The sequence below is a fragment of the Montipora foliosa genome, chromosome 2 (genome assembly GCF_036669935.1).
Source record: "Montipora foliosa isolate CH-2021 chromosome 2, ASM3666993v2, whole genome shotgun sequence".
Lineage (NCBI taxonomy): Eukaryota > Metazoa > Cnidaria > Anthozoa > Scleractinia > Acroporidae > Montipora > Montipora foliosa.
In genome coordinates this window covers 35,937,943-35,957,942 of record NC_090870.1, presented here as the reverse complement: position 1 = coordinate 35,957,942, position 20,000 = coordinate 35,937,943, and the positions used below count along the sequence as shown (strand labels likewise).

At 39.5% G+C, this 20,000-nt stretch overlaps 1 protein-coding gene across 5 annotated transcripts in view; it reads right to left on the bottom strand.

The window, feature by feature from the left end:
- Nucleotides 1-1,948: 1,948 nt before the first annotated feature.
- LOC137992957 (long-chain-fatty-acid--CoA ligase ACSBG2-like) overlaps nucleotides 1,949-20,000 on the bottom strand; it is a 47,327-nt gene continuing 29,275 nt past the window's right edge. For all 5 annotated transcript variants that reach the window (XM_068838561.1, XM_068838562.1, XM_068838564.1 and 2 more), the window contains 15 exons: nucleotides 18,731-18,814; nucleotides 17,660-17,761; nucleotides 17,463-17,510; nucleotides 16,174-16,275; nucleotides 15,732-15,800; nucleotides 15,415-15,473; nucleotides 13,693-13,815; nucleotides 12,329-12,377; nucleotides 10,867-11,112; nucleotides 9,392-9,508; nucleotides 8,880-8,913; nucleotides 7,645-7,784; nucleotides 6,510-6,701; nucleotides 4,922-4,976; nucleotides 1,949-2,876 (listed from right to left, as the gene is read on the bottom strand). In XM_068838561.1, the coding sequence (XP_068694662.1) occupies nucleotides 2,800-2,876; nucleotides 4,922-4,976; nucleotides 6,510-6,701; nucleotides 7,645-7,784; nucleotides 8,880-8,913; nucleotides 9,392-9,508; nucleotides 10,867-11,112; nucleotides 12,329-12,377; nucleotides 13,693-13,815; nucleotides 15,415-15,473; nucleotides 15,732-15,800; nucleotides 16,174-16,275; nucleotides 17,463-17,510; nucleotides 17,660-17,761; nucleotides 18,731-18,814 (1,497 nt within the window). In that variant the 3' untranslated portion in view covers nucleotides 1,949-2,799. The remainder of the gene's footprint in view (nucleotides 2,877-4,921; nucleotides 4,977-6,509; nucleotides 6,702-7,644; nucleotides 7,785-8,879; nucleotides 8,914-9,391; nucleotides 9,509-10,866; nucleotides 11,113-12,328; nucleotides 12,378-13,692; nucleotides 13,816-15,414; nucleotides 15,474-15,731; nucleotides 15,801-16,173; nucleotides 16,276-17,462; nucleotides 17,511-17,659; nucleotides 17,762-18,730; nucleotides 18,815-20,000) is intronic.

The window sequence follows — 20,000 nt, the reverse complement described above, 5'->3', positions numbered from 1 at the left end:
ACACAATTCTTATTTTTGTCCCAAAATACGACTCCAATCACGAGGAAATGGAACCTGATAGAAAATTACCCTCATCTAAGAGAACTATTATAGTATATCGCAAAGAAAAATCCATGAAAGATATGTTAGTCAGAGCAAAACAGCAACCATTTGCGAACAGCAGGAGTAGCGTAAGCCCATCAACACTTTTCCAACATGCCAATCTGTCGACGGAGTAGAATAGGGAACAGAACTTGCACTACGGAACCACTTCCATCCAACATCGATCCTTTTTTTTGTAGTTTCGACGCAGACCAACGGCCATTATCGATGCACGGATCAAGCGCGTGGTCACTTCCACTGTTTACAGGACATATTACAGCCCCTCACTCGTTTAAAATGGTCGCCACGTTTGCCCGTAAATTCCAACCCCCTACACTTTAAACACCGTTCTAGCTGCTCAGTTCTGTATTGTTCTGGTTCTCCCTCAAGAATAGAGCCAAGAACACGGTCGACGTCACTTAAAACAAAAAAGATTGAAGCGAATATTATTCTACCCTGGGTTCCAGAGGTTATTTCTCTCGCTATGAAAAGAGCGAGTCACGAAGCGGCGAGAAAAACCGCCGCTTCGTGACTCGCTCTTTTGTCGCTCTTTTCATGGCGAGAAAATAACCTCTGGAATCCAGGGTAATATTGTTCCTCATTTCCCTTGTGACTCTTGGGGTTCTATAATTTCATGACGTCATTAGTGCAGTAGGAACCCTTCCCTAACTGATTAGGTTCTCACGATATAAGAACTTTTTTTCCTAACTGCAACGAAATATTATAAGATTCTGCTAAACGTGAAAGCTTTGTTTTCTTGCTAGTTTCAAAAATCCATGCATGTGAGAAATATCTTATTTGCCTCAGTCATCTGGGGGTGTACATAGGGGACTTCTTAGAGATAAACCTACTTTGCTTTTCAGTTCATTTTGTATCACGGCCGAGCGGCGAGCGCGAAGTGAATTTTAAATGGCAAAACCATGGGCCAATTTACAGAGCGGCCCGAGAGAACGACTAGGAAGTGTAAGGCGTTTGGCCAAAATCCAAACCAGCTTGCAATGAAGTCCTTTTGAAAAGTAGAAAATTTGGCCAATTATTCCATCATCCTATCCTCTTAACTTAGCTGCTGAGAACAAGCTCCTTCAACGCCCAGATATGCATTTGGTAGGAAATTACATTATTATTATTTTTGTTGCTCTTCGTTTGTTTGTCTTCCTTTATACAAAGACTGGTATTGTTTTAGTCCCTTATGAAGTAGACGTGCAAGGTGGTGAGTGATTTTGGAGGGATTAAAATCCAAGACAACTCAAAATGGATACAACTGCAGAAAAAAGGATCGAGCTCTCTATGTGAATCGTGACAATACTCTCCGTAGTGGGAAAACAAAACATGAAGGTGAAGAAAAATGAAGCAATTTCAGTTTAAGTATCTATATTTATTCACGCCAGCGGTATTTACAGTTTTCAGATCGTTGCGTTGAAGGTCACAATTCGTTAATGTACACAGATGTACAACATTTTCTCGTCATCAGTTAAGTTGCATTGCACGGGGATAAGGTTTCTTACAGTCTGTCTCGATCTTGACGATTACTTGAGATGAAATAAGTACTTTCATTGATTAATGATCCCGAAACCTTGCGACACAGGTCGCCAGAGTTAATTCGAAAATACCAGTGTCAGCTCCGCGGAAAGGGGAACCGACTTTACTTCTCCAGCGCAACGATTGAATATCCGTAGGGAAATTCTACACTGGGTAATTTTTCGTGCTATACTGGCATCGCATCAAGATTGCGGGAAAAGGTGCATGGAAAATTTCTTAGTGTAAAACTACTGAAGGGGAAAGAGTCAAAACTGAAATGTCATTACTGGGGATGTAAAACAAATCGGAGACCATTCCGACTGAAATTATAGTCCATGCCAGCAAAAACCCTTGTCACGCTTCTCTTTATTGATAAGACATAAACACAAACCCACGTGAAGTAAATGTTAACAGACCTGCCTAAACAGCTAAATCAACCCTACTTGTAAGAATGAAGTACTGGCTTCTCAAAGTGCAAACAACGCTTTCTCGTCAATGTGCGTTAGCCACGTTTTAGAATTATAGAATTACTAAAGCACTACCAACATCATTTTTAAAAACATTCCCGTTCTACAATCTAGAAAATAAGTTCAAATCCAAAAAAATTTCCACGATGAACACTCTATCTCGATGAACCCTCGTGGCAAGTGGTGTTCAATGATGGTCAGTCGAATCAAGGATACAACTTTCTTTGAAATATCAATATTCATGTTCCTTCCAATCAGTACTTACTTATGATCATGATCTGTAATATTAATAAAAGAAAAATCTCAATTTTTGCCACTTTTCTTCATCCTACGGAAGCGAATTTATTGAATGTTAGGAAACGAATCATTGCACTAATAATAAGCCGGTACTACTTAGCACCGAGAAAAACCGCCAAACGATATCTCACTTTCAAAATTTCAGTGTAAATCAGTGCTAATACCTTTGATTTCCGTAAACTGCTATAGAGGTATTTAACAACCGAATATGCCAGAAATTGCGAGACCTGCTTCAATCTACACGGATAATGTTTGCTTTACACATTTAGCTTTTCTTTGTTTTTTCCTAAGAAAACGTTATTGGTTGGACGGTAAGGGAACTAAGCAAAGTTCTATGCGGATTCTATGAATTAGACAACCACTTGACCGGCTGTTCACTTTCTTTGTCACTGAATTTGCGCGGTTTATCTACAAAATTCAATCAGCTTGGTTTGAATTAGTCAAGGTAAAGGCTTTCAATCTTTTCCTTGAACTTCTTGACCACAATTGGTCGCCTCAACTTCAGGGTGGGGCCTGTGGGATAAGAGAAAATGTTAAAATAATGAAACCACTTTTATTCAAGACACCTTTAACGAAAGTAACAACCGGCGAGGGTCAAAATGAAACTGTACAGTAGGAAGCATTAATTGTCTTACAGTAGGCAAATTTCGAGCAATTCAATCTCGGCTAAGACCATTCTATACCAAATAGTTCATTTATTATTTGTCAGACCTTTCACACGTGAAAATAACATGTTATCTTCACACGTGAAAAGATCACTGCTGCTAGGCCAGTTGGAAAATATCGACTGGACTCTGGACTGGACTGGACTAAACTGGGGGGTGGGGGGGGGGGGGGGGGTGTGCAGGGGATTAGTGTAGAATCAGTTTTGGATTACTTTGGCTTACATTTTTCGGTTTCATTACAAATAATCACCCGAGGTCAATTGTTAACACAGCAGTATTTGGCGCCATTTCTCTTTAATGTTCGCCGATGTTTTAAGCGAGTATTTACAAGCTGCGCTACACATACTTACAAAGTTCTCCTTAATACCATCCCTCACGCTGTGTTTTCCGTCGTAATTCCTCGCGGAGAGTTTCACTGTGCGTGAAGAGGTCACACCCAAAACAGAGACTCCGCAACTAATGTTAGACAAAAATGTGAAAAATGACCTGCCAATTTTTAAAAAAATGTTTGAAATTGACAAGAGTCTCGTTCCCAAAAGCCCCGTGTGACTTTTCTTGTCAATGCTTTAAATCATTGATCTGTCTTTGAACCTTTCAAATATAACGCAATATACATTTTTGTCACATTTTATTTTGTGCTTTCTTTCATGAATGCCAAAGGACTCAGGCTTCGCTTCATTTATCCAACTTACTGAGTAGGTACCAAGCTCGCTATTCGTGTGGGTTCTAACTTCTGGAGAATACGTCTCACGCGAGACAATGTTGTTAAATCTACCGAGTTACCGCACAACATCTTGAACATCTTGAAGCCATTAGCGCTGATTACGCGCTATTATGAACACAAACATCATTTGTAAAACACAAACCAACTGATAACGAAATGTAATTTCAGTAACTGATAATCATACCTGTGCAGAATGTACAATGCCAGAACATGTCGTCATCAAAAGGGCTTAATGGACAAACTTGGTGATAACTATAATCACCGCCAGGCATCACACTCAGCTGAGATTGTGGAGTGGATACAGCTGTATCCACTCCACAATTTCAGCCCTGTCTTCCTGGTAATTTTGGGTCTGTTTTAGAATCGCGTGATATAAGAACGTGAATGAAATCGGAAATTGCCTGCAATCAATTCGATGATTATCAGTTGACAAATAAAATTGCATTTCGTTATCAGTTGTCTCACGTGAGACGTATTCTCCAAGCGAGCTCAGTACAACTCAGTACGCTGGATGAATGAAGCGAAGCCTGAGTCATTTGACATTCATGAAAGAGAGCACAAAATAGAATGTGAAAAAGATATATATTGCGTTATATTTAAAAGCTCCAAAGACAGATCACTGATTGAAAGCATTGAGGAGAAAAGTGGGAACGAAACTCAAGTAAATTTTCACAGATTTCTAAAACCGGCTGGTCATGTTTCACAGGTCATGATTTTGTCTAACATTAAAAATAGTTGCGGAGTCTGTGTTTTGTGTGTGACCTCTTCATCCATAGTGAAACTCTCCGCGAGAAATTACGACGGGAAACACAGCGAGAGGAATGGTATTTCAAAGGAGAACTTTGTAAGTATGTGTAGCGAAGCTTGTAAATACTCGCTTGAAACATTAGCGCAAATTAAAGAGAAATGGCGCCAAATACTGCTGTGTCACATGGCCGCTTGGAGATACGAAATTTCTCTTTGAGTGTTGGAAAATATTTTTTAACACTCGAAGACAAATTTCGTATCTCCGCGCGGCCATGAAAAAACTTCTAATTATCTACTACGGGCATGCGCAACTTACCCTTACAACTGACCTATCATAAAGTAAGATCCTATTATTTCATCAGTGTCCATTTCTGGACTGACCTTTTGGACTTGAAAAGCGGTTTTGTTTAGGAATTAATTACCTAGCTCTCCTCCAGGAAGCGAGAAGTCTTTCTCTAAGATGATGAACTTCTGAACCTAAAAACACAGTTTGATTTTAAAAAACACAATGAGGAGCGTTGCGTGACGACACTAAAAACGGCTGCGGGGGAGACTACAGGAAAGACTATCTTTTTCGTATCTCGAGCCAATATCCTGACCCTTACTACGAAAGCAAACCTTAAATTAACCGCCGAATAAAAAAACGATCCCTTTATCGCCATTCTCCACTCCCCACAAGATTTTTAAAAATTAATTATTGAAATCATCCCAAAGACAAAACTCAAATCAGTTCTCAGCTCTTCAAGAAACGGTAGTATTAAGAAGGATTCACTCTACACACTGTTTCACACAAAGTCAACGTTATCGTCCAGCAGGAAACACCAATTATTGCTTAACAAGACGTACTCGTGGTTGCGACGTAACGGGTCACCATAGCAAAAGTATGGTCATCTGAAAACTCCATATATTTTGTCCTTGAGAGTTTAAGTATCAGAAGCAAACTCGGTGACACCCACCTTTTATTGATGAAAAGTGATTTGCAGGCCGCGATAAAACCGGCAAAGAATTTTATCTTAAGCTGACAAACACTTTCCAGCCATAAGAAATGGAGGTCATCAAGCAAGTTTTTAACTTACTAGCCTGTTATATAATGGTAATTGAATTGAGTGGAGTGCAGTTTGGTCTGAAATCATACGTATGATTTCAAAATGGAACGAGCGCGCAGCACGACTTCGATTTGAAATCACAAGTATGATTTCAGACCAAACTTGCACGGCACGAAGTTCAATTACCACTATTACATTCATTTAGAATTCACACAATTATTTCATGCTCAAATACAGGATTTTACCAGTTGGTTTTCTTTGTCTTTCACTTTCATCCAATTTGATTGGTTACCTTAAACAAGCCTTGAAATCTGATTGGTTGTTATGTTTTAGTGTTCCTTTCTTATTGGCTGGGAAAATGGTGCGATTTAGAGCAAAAAAATAGTGCGATTTGTGACTAAATCGCACTGCTTAGAGGCAATCAGATTGCCACGATCACCAGTGATTTCTAAATTGATGTAATAAATCATACTACTGAGTGCGTTTGACATGGCTGTTTGGTGATACAGAGTAGAGTCATTCTCTCCAAATAGTAGTATGTACAGTTTCTTTAAAGTGTTGAAACTGGTTCGAGTCACCTTAACTGATGCTAAGTTCAAATCTGTATCCTTTGCTTCCCTGAGTATTTGTAGTCATCTAAATTGTTCATGCGACTTGAAGCTTTTTAAGAACAGTTGCAAGTATTAGGGCCGGACAAAGTCAAAAGACAAAACTAATTGAAGAGATGCGAGGATCTCACCATTCGTTTCCATCCTTGTTTATTTTTTTCAATCGCTTTTTTAGGCGTATTATAATAAAAATATTTCTTTAATTTACGTCTCAGTCACAATTAAACTTACGGGATTACCCACAGTTCAAAAATAATATGAAAAAAAATCAAGTCGAGCAATTCTCTCTTACATGCAAGTATTCCAACATTTACTAAGAGAAAATGATTTTGGCTTTTTCATTAATCCTGACATACCTTTTGAGCCCGAGACACAGCATGTTCATTTGCTCGATCAATGCCCTCCTGTATGGCCTTCATTACATTCTCATCCTTGGTTGACAGAACCTCAGAGACAGTCTTTGCATTGCTTCCAATGGACTGGCAGTATTTGATAGCGAGTGGTGTGAGATCATCTGAAGGCACACCAGTATCTGGGTTGACATTCACCTAGTAAGAGAAAGTAAGACGGTATTGCCCCCTTAAGTGAAGCCGTTGTCTGCCACAGCTCTGCAGTGCAGAGCCTCTCTGAAACAAGGAATGCTCACTGAATCTTTATTAGTCCTTAAAACAAATTCATGCCACGAGTACATACAGTCTGTAAAGTTTGGAAATGTGAAGTTGACACTGTTTTCTGGGCAAAGATTATTGCAACTCAAGCAGTTTCAAAAACTGTAAAAAAACCAAGGCTTATGGAGACACAAATTCATTGAGCGTGTGATTGCGCTGTACCCTATTCGTTCTAATGCTTTATGCTTCCCTGCGGCAGTTCAATTTGCTACCTCAACTGAGATGACCTTTCGCATAGGTCTTCCTTTTTACAACATGTGAACTTTCACTCGCAACTTGTCTTGCATGCAATGTTTTTGCAAGTAAGATTGGCTGGTTGTTGCGAGTCAAGTTTCTTAGTGTCAAGTGTCATTTCATTGGCTAGTGACAAACGCTGCGACACAAGCTGCAAGAGAAATGCAACACCACGGTTTTCCAGTTCCGGCCTGTGGTTGTCGTATTGGTAGTATCCAGGTCACTACGTTAGAAAAACAGAGACGTGTACTTGCTGAGTTGCGTTATTGTCAATAGACGCTAATACACTTGCAGCGATGGGGAAAAAAATGGAGAGCATACAACCAAAAATCTTCTACATCTTTACTTCAACACCGTTCGTGCCAATCGACTCGGAAGATAAATTGTCCCTTTTCGTACGTGAAAGAGATTAAATACTTAATTTCAGGAAAAGGTTTCATTGCCATAGCCGTCGTGACGCCTTTGTGTGAACTCCCTCTTTTTGAGAACAGTGGTGACCGACCAGTCGTGATGTTCAAGTATCCTATTTGAGGTAGGAATGAAAGTACAAATGAAATCCGAGATGCTGTTTGTCTGAAATGCATCTTACCTGGAGGGTTAAGAAACAGGAGAGAAACTTTTTCTTGTCGCCGATCACCATTGCATTGTTTATTATCGGCAGCTCTGCTTTGATTGCATTTTCAATTGGGACTGGGGCGATATTCTCCCCACCGGCAGTGATGATCAACTCTGAAAAATATATTTACTTATTCATTCATTCATTCATTCATTAAAAACTGAACTACGGATATCAGATTTCCAGCATTTTCATTGCCTCGCCGGACACAGCCTATCAGTTCATAGATACCTGCTCTACCTAATAATGCAATACAATACAATACAATACATACTTAATTGGCCGCTCCCCATAGGGGCTTTTCAGGGCCACTGAAACACAACGAAACGACGGAACAGAACAACAACAACAACTGGTAAGAATCCCAACTGGCCGGAGGCAAACCAGTTGGCTATTTACAAGAGCAGCTGGGAAGTTGAACCAGAGACTACCACGAGAAAAATTCAACGAGTGGTCAGAGCGAGTCTTTAACCCGGGATCTCCGGATCTCAAGGCAAGCGCCCTAACCACTGGGCCACACTGTCTCCTTACTTCCTAATATGGGCAAGGAACGCGTCAGCAATAAAGTGAGCTGAAAACATTTTTTTTGCAACTCTGAAGAAAAATGGCCGACCAAAGCCGTTTTGGACCGGAACTAACCGGTGAATCAACATGGAAGAGTTGGTGATCCTGAAGTTTCTAACAAAACAATTATTCTACTCGGGCTTGCTGGACATAAAATGATCACTTCATATCCAGCACGCTAGAGAAGAATAATTGTTAAATAGTCGCTGTGAGTATGTCGACAGGTGCAAATTCAGCTACAAATAAAGACATTTATATGCAGCGAAAAAGGGCGTCCGCTTCTCCAAAAACAGAAGATCATGATGGAGAACTGTAGCCCGTTAAATCAAAGTGCTGCAAGATACAAGAGTTGAAATGGATCGTGACCGGCCAAAAAAAAAAAATTCGACTGAAACGTTAATTTGAGTCCAGTTGGAAATGTGATTTTGAGGGGTTTGAATGGAGTGCTTTTTCATTGGGCATCCATGATTCAACAGAAACAAGAGAAAAAGCTGTTCCACGGACGTAGTTTGGTGGTCTTTGATCTTTAGGGTGATTAGTTTGCTCGAAGCACCAAGATAGCCGCTATAATCTTGTTTAAAGGACGCCGACATGGACGCAGTCAGGTCATTTCAAAACGCCGGACTTATATCTGCTCTGCTCACCTTTGATTCGTCCAGTGATGAAGAGCTGCCCATTCTAAGAAAATAAATCATAATTCAAGTCAACTTTTTTTAACAAGATTATCTCTCAACAAAGCATCTACCATGCAATGGGTGCATGTACAGAAGGGTTGTTGGGATCATATCTTTTCAATAAAGGTAACCCGCGTTATTTCGTCACTTTTGCATAGTCAATTAAGCCCCTTAGATATCACCACCAAAAAAACTATGATTGGTATGAGCTTTTGATTTGGCCATTTATATTAAATCTGGACCTGCAGATGACTAAGGCTTCTTCTCGGTCTTGCTTGTATTTTTTGCGAACCCAAAGAAGTTAACGAACAGGCATCGGCTCAAATGGTTGTGAAGAGCGAGAACACTTATTATGCCATTGATCATATCATACGTCCTTTCTTCCAAGGTTTTGCTTTTAATAACTCGTGCAATTTCCAAGTCTATGGTTTTAAATGGATCACGACCGGAGACGCAAGAAGCTTCTGTGACTAAAAGCTAACCTGGTCAATCCTTGCGATATCTCCTGAGTGAAGCCATCCGGCCTCATCCAGTGTCTCCTTTGTCTTTTCCTCGTTCATCAAGTATCCCATGAAAACGTGGCGTCCCTTAACACACAGCTGAGAGAGAACCAATGCAGTCGTCAATACGGGAATCATGTAAGAGTGTATTGAAAACAAATCCGGAAAATGAAACCCTTTTTGTTGGAGTGGTATCACAGTAAAGTGGACAAAAGGGAAGTTGTCAAGAAACCCTGACTATGCGCTTGTGAAGTGCGATAACCCAGTTCAGTAAAGGGATCAACAGCGGGATGGCATCTTCACTGGTTGGTAAGAAAAGGAAAGGAAGGACTGAAGTGTCTGTCTTCTAGCGCTGGCGCACTAATAGGCCAGTTTTGTATTCTAACGGTTGGGCTGGATCTAGCATGAAATCGAGGCTAATGAGGGCAAATTAATTTGCACTTGAAAAGACTTGCCCGCATTAGCCTCCATTCTATGCCAGATCCAGTCCAGCCGTGAGAATTCGAAAATGACCTGTTTGCATTCTCAGCATTGGACTGAACTAGCTCGCAATGGAGGCTAATGCGCGGGAATCTTTTCAAATGCAAACACTTTTAAAGAGAGAGTTTCACGTCTCTGCGCATGGGCAAACTGTCAGGTCAGCCCATTTAATTCCATTGTTATTGAAACAATCGAAAGCACTGAAGCAGGAAACGGAAACAATCCCATAGTAATGGATTACTCATTGGAATTATTTTTGTAATAATTTCCTTGGTGTTATGAGCCTACTGCGTGCGAATAGATTACTCGTGCGTTATGACTACTCGTGCGTAGACTAAATTATCGACCCGTACAATAAATTCGAGATCAAAACTTAATTCGATATTTTCTGTGTAAACCCGCAGTGTCTTCCACCAAATTTGGGCCTTAGTCATTCAGTGTACTTGCTTTAATACTCTCTGTGTTTAATTAACATCATCTGGTTCAGTAAGAAACCGTAAAATTTACAACTGCTAGCGATAAAGCTTGGACATGCGCAAAACCGTGAAACTGTCCCTTTAATTAATATCTTCTCCCGCTTAAGCCTCCATTGCAGGCTAGTTCCAGTCCAATACTGAGAATACGAGTATACACTGTAAACTGAAATGAACAAATTTTCGCAATTAAAATCAAGTGATTGTTTTCGAAAAGAGGGGAAAACCGGAGCACCCGGAGAAAAACATCCCACAGCAGAGTAGAGAACCAACAAACTGGAACCCGGGCCACATTGGTGGAAGGCGAGTGCTCACACCACTACGCTATCCTTGCACCCCCCTGGTACGGTGGTGTACCACCTGACTAGACATCAGTGTGAATGTCAGTGCTAGCAAGGAGGAAAAGCTATATCCATTGGACACACGAAAAGAACCCATAGAAGTAGGTCAATTACCGCTGGTGCTTTCACCATGTAACCTTTAAAATTAGTCATCGGATCTTACCTCTCCATTTCCGTCGTCGTCTTCATTTGCTATTTTCATTTTAACACCTTCCATGGCAATGCCACAGCTCCCCGAAACTACATGACCAGGAATCGACATGGAATGCGGCCCTGAAGTCTCACTCATTCCAAACAGCTCAAACAGTGGGATGTTGATGCTCTGAAAATATCTCAGGGTTTCCATGGTTACGGGAGCAGCACCCACAAAGCACAATCGGCATCTGTCCAGTCCCAATGCGACCCGAACCTTAGAACACAACATCAGTCATTCAATAGAAACTCCAAATCCCGGTAGAGGGTGGGGAGAGACACGAGAAATGGAATCGCTTTTGAACCAACATGTTCTCTACCTTGAATTGACGATTATCGTTAATTGTTCATTTGCTTTCAATTTACTATTATCGTTATTTCAGAACACTGAAAGCTTGATATGGATTATGGGAAATGAACATATTTCTTTTAAAAGCGGAACCCTAATGTCTGGACTCGCAGGAATCGAACCTGGGAACGTGTAATTAATACCCCTTCACTTAACCACTAGACTACCACATCACTAACTGCGAGGATGTCATTTTTTATTAATGTCAATAATTTTTTCTTCCAAAACTGCCGCTGTAAACGTGTATTAACAGCCGCTAAGAAGCAAGAGTTTCCTTAATCCTGCAGTGTAAGTCAGAACGACCATTCGCCAGGATTTGGAAATGGTACCACTTAACATGTTATGCCCGGTTCCCATTGAGTGCTCTGCAATCGATGAAGAGTAATCACCTTCCTTTTGTTACTTTTCTCGACCAATCACATTGTTTCTTTTTTAACTAGTTTCCAGTTTCCATAAGTTTTCACTACTTAAATATAGGGCTTTCCTCAACGCAGGGTTGCCAGTTTGGCCTTATTTCGGCCAGATAACTCGAATTTGGCCTTTTTGAAATCCGTTTGGCCTTTTCAAATTTTGTTGTCACACTTTTTTTATCATTAGGTATTTTACTCATATTCAATACTCGATTGATAGTCGAATTGCTGTTTGTAATCCAACTTATCCGACTTCCATTGCGCAATCAGCACTGTTGCAACCTTGCACCCAGTACCCACGCTCTTCTCTCGGCTTGATTCGCCTCTTTTGTCGCGTATTTGCCGTTTTTAGCGAACGTACGGTAACATTCACGTGATTTTATCAATTTGGCCTTTTTTACTCCAATTTCGCCGATTTGGGCGATCAGTTAGGCCGATTACGTAAAAGACGACCTGGCAACCCTGCCTCAACGGCAACTTCTGATGATGAATGTTGACACATTCGAATTTAAAAATTATGAGATTACTCATGTTTGTCATCGTTGTTTGCGAAGGCAGAAGGCATGGAACTGAGATCATCAACCCGCCATTAGCTAGAAGAGCTCCCTAAATTTGACACTCCAGGTAAAGTCTGTGCGGTTAATTTATTGAAGGTTGAAGTAAAGTGTATGAACCTTTTTCAGCAAGGCAGTTGCAAGTGTCCAGCCAAAGGGCAATGATTGTCTGGAATATAAAAAAAACAGCTATGTCAACTGACCCTCAATTTCTAAGTTCTTTACCCCTTGTTGCAATCAAATGTGCGATAATTGGGTCAAGAGCTTTGCAGCTGCTCAATTTTTATTGGCACATAAAGAATGCAAAATTCACACAAGAGATACAATTTGGAGGCAAATTACTGCTTGTTTGATTGCCACTGTTTTGCTATGAATAATAACAACAATAATAGTAATAATAATAATGAACTTTTTATAAGTGTATTGAGTCTTCTAGAGCTGGGGAACTACTTTGCAGGGGAAAATCTAGGGGGAGGGTGCAGGGGGTGCATGCACCCCTCCCCCTCCCCCCTCCCCCAAGATGACCTGCACCTTTCTAAAAAAAACGACAGCAGTCAGCTATGCAATCCCTTCGTGGTGCACCCCCTCCTAAGAAAAATCCTGGATTATGGTGTAACTATATATGCTCGAATCAAATCAAAAGTTGGTTTTTTGAGGTGTACTGAGGAGAGGTGAAAACCAGAGTACTTATCAAGGGAAAAAGGTCTCAGAGCAGAGTAGTAGAGAACCAACAAACTCAATTGAATTCACATAATCGAACCCAGGTGACAGGCAAGTGCTCTAATGCTCCACAAAACCTGCTCCCCTGGATAAATTTTACCCCTCTATTAAAGTTATGCACTCTACCTTGTGTGACCAGTAATTAATTTTTTAACAGCCGGTTACTGCCTTTTGTTACCAAACTGCACTTCAATAATAATTATTATCAATGAAATTAATGCTTTGAAGATGTTTCAGCCTAATCAAAACCAGGCAATAAACTTGCACCTAACCAATCAATGATTGCTTCTGTGCCATTTTTTTTTTTGACAGCTGTCAATCGAGGAGGTCAAACAGAGAAAGCGGAAAAAAGTCGACATTTTTCTATTTTGACTGAAACAGGCAAAAGCTGGAAATACTAGAGAAATTCTCGTCAGTGACATTTTCACAAAAAAGCAAAATAAAGTGATAACTTGAGAAAATAACTGACTTCAGCAACAGAGAGAAATCCTTAAAAAAGTTCACATCTTATCTAAAAAAAGTGACACATTAAGTGAGATCGACATAAAAGCCTTAGTATTTTCATTTTGAGTGTAAATCACAAATCAAAAAGGTGATGTTTCTGGAGTTTTGCATTTTCTAGATCCAGGTTTTATTGAAAAGTAGAATTGCTGGAAGCACTCACTGACTCAAACGGTCCCCATTATTGTCTGAACATGCCTGAACCATTTTTCTGTTCACAATCTTTGAAGTTCAGTGGTACTAACGATGTGATAAATACTCACCCCTTTTCAAGATTCATGTTTCCTTTCAAAGCCACACCCTTTGCATATTCAGCAATCTTTCGCTTTAATCCAGTGTTTTGTTGTCCTATTGCCTTCATTTTTTCCATGATCTTTTCATACACTCTGTTTCAGTGGATTAATATGATACTATTAATAAATGTTCAACCTAGGGTATTGCATTTCTTGCTTTCTGATTGGTTCACTCAGTTTCGGGTAATCAGCTCATATACCGTATGGAGAATGGAGAATATGACGCTTGATCTTTCGAGTACTGTATTAACTTGATTAAATGCCAAGGTGTTTATTAAATTTTAAGTGTGTTCCATGTGGCGTTTATTCAAGGGCAGCATTTATTTGGGACATTACTAAACAACAAAACAGTGAAAGGAAGCACCAAAACACCATGTACAGGTGTATGACGGTCACCACCATACATTGAATACTAGCCAACAAAGGTTGGATTTGAGATTAAGTATCATTATAGTTCCTTATCCCAGTCTTTATCTGAATCCTAATCTAAATCTCAATGAATTGGGAGCTGCAATAACGTTTTAGGCCTACTTACAATATTTATCTCAAATCCAACCTTTGTCAGTTAGTATTCAATGTATGGTGGGGTCATACGTGGTGTTTTAGTGCTTCATTTCGCTGTTTCGGTGTTTCTCTGTTTCGCTGTTTCCCGGTTTCATAATGCCCGTTTATTTGAGGGTGGTGTTTATTTCAAAATCATATGCACATGTATTTCTAAATCACTGACAACAATCATATTATCATGGTAGACATTTATAATATTATTACAGTAAAACAGAAACATGTTTAAAGTTCCAATGTCTCACTTTTTTGCTAAGATAGACTCGTAATTGCCTGGCTTGTGTTGAACATTCAGAGAATTTAATGTGTACTTGTTTTTTTTTTCCTTACAATCCTCAATAAACGTTGCATTCTTCTGATTGGGTGCAGCGTTTAATCTAGTTAATACCGTATCTCAAACTACATACAGCCTGGTGTACTCATAATTCATCTCAAGACATTTAGAGAATGTCTCTTCCAATTCAATTGCAAAATTATTGCAATGGTTTTAGTGGCCTTTTTTGAATGATCGGATTCAAAGCAGGGAAATTTTGAAGCTGTCTGTTATCCAAGGAAACAGAACACCACAAGAGTAAAAAAGAACACAAGTGACAAATTTTATCTTTTTCTCATCATTGCTGGGGAACAAAAAAATGTTATTTTTACACTAAACTTGGAGAATCTTAGAATGTTATGATCTCTTTCCCTATCTTGTATTCAAAAATAGAATTGCCGGTTCAATCAAATTATGAAACAACCAAGAAAGAAAAGAAAAAGCATTGATCAGCATTCTCAGATAAGGCATCAAAGACTCAATAATATAAAAAATAGTGTTAGTTAAAATAGAGCTGTATCCAGGATAAGACATATTAAAGTGAAAGAACTTTCTCGAATTAAAAAAGATTAAAAACATAAGCTTTCGGCTATCAGTCTACAGCCTTTAACAAATGGCTATGGACTGATAGCCGAAAGCTTACGTTTTTCCCTTTAACACCCAAACTGGCCTAAACCAGCCAGACTAGGTATTTCACTCTGTCTAATGCCAGACGATTTTACTCGTCAATGGGGAACCACCGAGAGTCAATGGGTTAATCTTTTTAACCAGAGAATGTTTTTTCACTTCAAAATATTGCTAGTTTACATGTTTCTCACCTAGGTACTCCAAAAATCAAAGTAGGCCTGACTTCCTTGAAGGTGTTAACAAGCGAACCCTGTGGAGACATAAATAATATTATAGTTAACATCAGTTAATCAATAGAATGGTGTAAAATTATATTGTGTATTTCACTTGGGCGTAGGATTCTATTGTCTTTTGAGGGCAAAACTACACGTTTTCATGATGTTTGTGGCAAAAATATATTTCTATTGCCTAGATAAAGCATTATTATATAAAAAATTGTAGATTGGAATTTACCTACTAACTATTAATATCTCAAAATGTAAATCAAATTTTGTAGATGACTGTTTACCTTGAGAGCATCTGGCTGTGCAAACCAAACAGAAGAAGCAATAGTGATTGGCATGAAAATGTCCAATATCTGAAAGACCACAACAGGTTGAAAAAAAAGAAGAATTTTAGCTACATTGTAATGCAATGATTCATTCACAAATATTAGTTTGTTGCAAATTTGTAAGGAAAAAGGCTAAATGTTGGAATCAAAACAAACTGCAGACTTGATGATTTCGTGCTCACCCAACCACCAAGTCACTAAAAAGTCCCTTTCATGAATTCTTCTCCAAGTTTCTTTCAATTTTTATATCTTTTTTTGGAAAGCTTCCAACAACTACTCAGTAGTGAATGGAGTCTCTAACCACACCATGATTCCTCAGTTATGACGTTTACGTCATAAAAATTCACTGCAAATTCAAAACTGGAAAATCAATTAAACTTCAAAAGAATTAGACACTTACCTGAGCTGCAATGTGACTCAAAGGGAGATAGCTAATGACCTGCTCTGGACCTTTCTGTCCACCACCAAAGTGCTTAAGACCAACCCAGGAAGTCCACACTAACTGCATAATGATTACAAAAATACCAATCATGCAAGGCTGCTGCCTAATGGTCGCCCAGTCGTCTGAGGCCCCTTACTTGCGAGTGTGGGCGACCAAATTTCTGAATGAGTAGCCCGAACGGGCGCCTAGCTTATCACAACCTGATTCATCCTCACTTTTAATTGATTAATTAATTCTGCGCTCTACAGGTTACTAACTTTTAATGCTGGAAGGGCAAAGGGCTCTGGAAAAATTTTCTTAGGCAGCATCCTAGCCAATGAATGAAATGATATGTGAAATGAATCATATATCGAGCTGCGAATATGAAATTAAATGGAGCAATGATACTCGTAGTTACGAAGTCAACGCAATTATAGCAATTGTGTAGAGAAGCTGAAAAATGTAGGATTTTAACAGGGTCTAACCCAATTGACCTCGCAATGCCAGTGCAATGGTCTAACCAACTGAGCGATGAAGCCACTGATGTTGGGAGTGGATCATAACCCATACACTTTTCCAAGAATTTTATTTCGCCCAATAATTGTTTGCTGTGATGGCAATCGCATCTTCCATGTATCGTACTGTACCACTCACAAGAGCTGACTGGTATTATTATTTATTTTCTCACAAAAGAAAAAAAGCCTTTTTGATTGTACTCTGCACGCCAAAGGCGGGTGTGCGGAGCACCACGGGTAAGAAAATACGGTAACCCATCCATGTGAGAAAATTTGGTTTTGGTCGACTGTAAGGCTGTCCACCCCTCCATGTAAGCAAATGTGAATCTCTGTGGTCAACCCGCCTTTTTCGGCAGGATCTTTGATATTGGACATCCATGTTTTGGAAAATTGTCACCTGTCAAAACAAGGTATCTGTTGACCAGTACCACATGACCATATCGCAGGCTCAAGTTTAAAGCTCTAGAGGTCCCCTGACCAGGTACTGACAGGTTTTCGATTGCATTGCAGGCTCAAACCAGGTTATATTGTAAGAATTAATTAGGCTTGGCTAAATCTATTGACGGTTTGCATCTGATGTCACGGCAGCCATGTCGGTGTACAGAACAATGCAGTGAAATTTCTTTTGGGAATTTGACTATGATTATGCAAAGCTTGTGGGGCATTTTTCTTTTGTTTTGTACATCAACATGGCCGTCACATCACGTGGATGCAAACCAAAAATATATTAATTAAGTCTAAAATTAAACTTACATTGTCATGGGAAAGCATGACACCTTTGGGATTTCCAGTGGTTCCAGACTGCAAGATGTAATCGTAGTATATAAAGACATGACTTAATAGGTGGTGCTTCCCTTACTGTTAATAACTCAAATTTACAAAATGTTCTACAGTACAAGCTGAATTAACAAGTTTCACAACTGCCAATAAAAAAATCTGGTAAAACTTACAGTGTAGACAAGGGTACAGCATTTATTTGGGACCAAATCGTCAATTCTTGCTTGAAGAACTTCATCAGCAACCTCTTTACCAAGTTTCATAAACTCTTTCCACTATAAAGGGAGGATTTTTCTTTAACCCACTGACTCTTGGAATTGAGATTTAACAGATTTTACTCTGTCGAACGCCACGCGATTTTACTCGACAACTTGTGGCGTCCTTAGTTTGTGGTGTCAGTGGGTTAATTAAATTCAATATTACAAGTAGATTTCAGTCTGCATGAACTCATATTCACTACAGCTGTATATGTCAGGCAACAGGGTTTAGAGAACTTTTGTCCAATCAATTTGAGTTTGTTTAAGATAACCATTTACTTTAACTTTACCACAACTGTGGTGGGGGTCACACAACAGAGCGAGGCTCCAAATTAAGTGCGCCCTTTTTACCCTCCCAACCATGATATACCACAGAAGACAGACCACAACACCAGGAACTACATGCCCTACTCTTTGCGACAAGCGTGTGGGTTCTTTTGCGTCCCACGGGATTATGAACATTGAAGGGTTGTGAGAGGGGACCTCCGGCTTATCGTCCTTATCCAAGAAGACTAGAGAGTCTAACCATTTGCAGATGTAATTACAAAGGCAGCACTTTCTCCTCAGTTATTTAAAGACCCTGAGTGTTGGTCCGTCCGGAGTTGAACTCACAACCTTCCACGTGACAGCCCGGTGCTCAACCAACTGAGCCACCGGTGCGCGGTTTGAGCCACCGCTAGTGTTGATAAATTATGGAAATTTTATTCAAGGCATCACTAAAGCACTTTTAAAAGGTTCTTTCCAGGTGAATTGACCTCCAACTTTAGATTTCAGCCTAAGAAGAGGACTCTTTGGGTGTTTCAACTGAGACAATGATTAAGGGAAGAACTGTTGGACAGTGGGCTGAATAAGTATCTTCTACAATTTCAGAATTAATTATTGCCAAATCAAAGACCCCCCCCCCCCCCCCTTATTTTTTGCCGATTGCCCAATCATCTACCCAACCCTACTATCAAACTGATAATTCAAGAAAAACCCAAAGCTTACAGAGTACACATTTGGTGGTCTTTCTCCTTCTATTTCTCCAAGGTATTGAACAACAGCCTTGAGCTCCGGCAGATCATTCCAAACCTATTTTAAAAATAAACACGATGATCATGACGACGATTATAATGATTAGTTTATTAAAGTCTTAAGCTCATTTACGCAAGCGCAAAGTTCTCTACTAATTAGGTGATTGTGAATCACAGCTGCTAACACTGGCAATTGAGGATAGGTGAAAACTGAATTTTACCATTGACAATCTTGCAATCTGATTGGCTAATTGGCTGTTGTTGATAAGAGTCTAGACAACCTTGCTCGCGTCACGCTCATGTCAATGTTTCACGCAATTGTGATAGGCAATCAGGAACAGTCATTTGGAAAATAAACCAGTCAGATTGCAAAAAAGTTATAGACAACGCTTGCTCTTTCTTTGTGTCATGATCTTGGTCACGCTCTGAAATAAACATTTTCTTTGGCCTTGAATATTGTGGTAAAAAACTAATTGAATGTGGTTTAGCGTTGTCTGTGCTAGCTCTTATCCACAGTGATATTCGTCATCAGACTGCACTTCCGTCAACACTCCCACACTATATCCGATTCCTTCCATATCCAGAGTCTCATGGATATGGAAGGAATCTACTGAACAGGTCATCAAATATCCCGGATAAAAATGACTGTGCTCCATTGTAAGCTTAAATTGCATTCCCAGGTTAAAAGAATTTCGATTTTTTCAAACTCCTTTCACCATTTCTTAGTGCATTTCTTTAAACACAAACACAAGTTGAGAGAAACTAAACAAAATGGCTTTCTTTATATCCGTTTGTTATCACAGCTAATAATACTCGTTTTAACCAATCAAAATAATTCTTGACACAAAATTTCGAATGGCGGTATTCTGAACTCCCAGGGTTAAAATAGCAAAGAAATACTTGTCAAGTCTCCACCTGGAAGAAGATATTTGGTTGGTATAGCAGTGCAATAGTAATGCAGAGATGGGCATGACTATTCTGGGGGTGGGGGGTAGGGGGTGGAAGGTACCATAGCTGAAACAACCCAAACCTTAACAAAAATGCTTTTGATAATAGACAAACCTTGCAAAGATCAGCTACATTGGGATCCCAAAGAAGCTCAAAATAGTTCAAAATATTAATCATTATAACCCTTTTCCTCCAGAGAGAGGCATTTATAGAATGATGTCACTGTCTAATGCCAGATGATGTTACTCTCATTAGGAACTCCCAAGGTTAAAAAACCGTTATGACAACTACAAATT